This window comes from Saccostrea cucullata, unplaced genomic scaffold, assembly GCF_032062105.1.
Source record: "Saccostrea cucullata isolate Sc308-1 unplaced genomic scaffold, CSIRO_AGI_Scuc_v1 ctg4456, whole genome shotgun sequence".
In the NCBI taxonomy this organism is placed as follows: Eukaryota; Metazoa; Mollusca; class Bivalvia; order Ostreida; family Ostreidae; genus Saccostrea; species Saccostrea cuccullata.
In genome coordinates this window covers 31,219-33,044 of record NW_026931832.1, presented here as the reverse complement: position 1 = coordinate 33,044, position 1,826 = coordinate 31,219, and the positions used below count along the sequence as shown (strand labels likewise).

At 34.8% G+C, this 1,826-nt stretch overlaps 1 protein-coding gene across 1 annotated transcript; it reads left to right on the top strand.

Moving 5' to 3' along the window:
• Nucleotides 1-218: 218 nt before the first annotated feature.
• LOC134233662 (V-type proton ATPase subunit S1-like) lies at nucleotides 219-1,585 on the top strand. Its single transcript, XM_062715650.1, has 2 exons — nucleotides 219-415; nucleotides 901-1,585. The coding sequence occupies exons 1-2, from the start codon at nucleotides 221-223 to the stop codon at nucleotides 1,108-1,110; spliced, it is 405 nt and encodes a 134-aa protein (XP_062571634.1). The 5' UTR covers nucleotides 219-220; the 3' UTR covers nucleotides 1,111-1,585.
• Nucleotides 1,586-1,826: the final 241 nt, after the last annotated feature.

Sequence of the window (1,826 nt, the reverse complement as noted above, 5' to 3'; positions counted from 1 at the left end):
GGGTACCAGGGGGGTACTTTGACTAAAAATAAATTAATGCTTTGAAATTTGCCCTTTGATAAGCAATGGTGCCTTCTTCAAAATTTGTGAATTTCATGGCTTTTGGATTAAAACACGAACCAAAAGCAATCGCTGGAAAGTTGTTACATGATACTCAGGTGACCTATAAGGCCCTTGGGCCTCTTGTTGTTAATCATATCTTATGTTTGTACTTTACAGCATGAACATGGCCGTAGGTAATGTCTCGGGCTACTGGAGTGTTGTAGAAGCCACACTGACCCTTAACGACCAAACTAATAACATCTCCCTGGACAGTGTGTCAGCCCCAAAGGGGTTCTCCTACCACTGTTCCAGCCTAGGAAAAGCCGGCAACAGCACGGGGGCCAACATCACCGTGTCCTTTGACGGATTCCAGGTAACGGAGCAGGTGTGAAGGGAAGGTTTTGACGGGGGACCTCATTAGGTCACTTAAAATATAGTGTTATCTTTACACAGCACTTTTAAAAGGCAGAAACTTCTATAAATCTATGCACAATGTGAAATTTTATTATTATTTATTTTTTTTAAATAAAGCCATGTAGGCTGAGTTAAAGGTGGCTTAAGAAAAAACAAAAATAAATCTTCACTGATTTGTATTTCCAAAATTTAAAGTTTTTTGAGTTTTGTAAAAAATAAAAAAAGTTTACACTTGAGACTAACTGCACATTGTTCAGAATTGAAATGGAAGGTTATGCAGATTAATCCATTTATGGTGCAGAGAAGAAATGAAACATGCAAACACAATTTGAACAGATTAAAAGTTACAATTATTGAAATGTTTACAACTGCTGTGAATTACCAGTTATGATTAGTGAGTTATCTGGTGTCAGTATTAATGTGACAATATTTAACTGTTAACAGCTGCAGCCTTTTGGTGTGGTGAACTATCAATTCTCGGACGGCTGGGACTGTGTCCCGTTCTTTACGGAGGTGATCTGGATGGGGATCATTTCCACCGCGGTCCTTCTTCTTATTCTCCTCCACGGCTTCTCCATGTTGACCTCCGTCACCACCCAGGACAGGTTCGATGACCCCAAGGGCAAAACTATCACCGTCAATGTCAACGAATAGAGAATTAAACTATCACCGTCAATGAATAGAGAACTCAATCACATGTTTTGTACTTTTTGTAATGTAACATTCCCTAGAAATTAAGAATGAATTGCAGTAATAATGTGGACATACTTTTTTCCATGGAATCATAATTACGTGGAATCTAAATTTCTGTTTAATCTGCGTATAGAAAATAACGCGGATTTTCTAGATTGTCACTATATTTATATTAAGTACGCTTGGACAAATTTCCGCAGAAATTTTGTGACCATGTTCATAGTGTAAATTCATACCACACGGAAAAAGTACTTCTACAATAAATAAGTTATATGAATATGTCTTAGAAGAATTTTTTGGATTACATTGAGTATTGTTATTACATTTAACTGTGTAAAGGATTTTCTAAGTTATGAAAGGAATTTTTTTTAAATAGTAATTTGTCAATTGAAATTGAATTGCTTATAAAGTCTGTTGTGTGATTTATTTTTGCCAAATAAAATATTGTGAAGAAAGAAATGCTTGGTTGATAATAAAAAGTCACTGATATAAATTTAAGAAAATAAAATACCCATGAAAATTTCAGTTTCTTATGAAGGGGGGAGGGTGACACATTTACAATTTTTTGAAAAATATTGGATAAATCATATAAACTTTTTTTTAAAAGATAGCTTTTACGTAAAATCTTTTCAAGAACCTTTTTCACGATACCATTAGAGATCTACATAAAAGGTTAA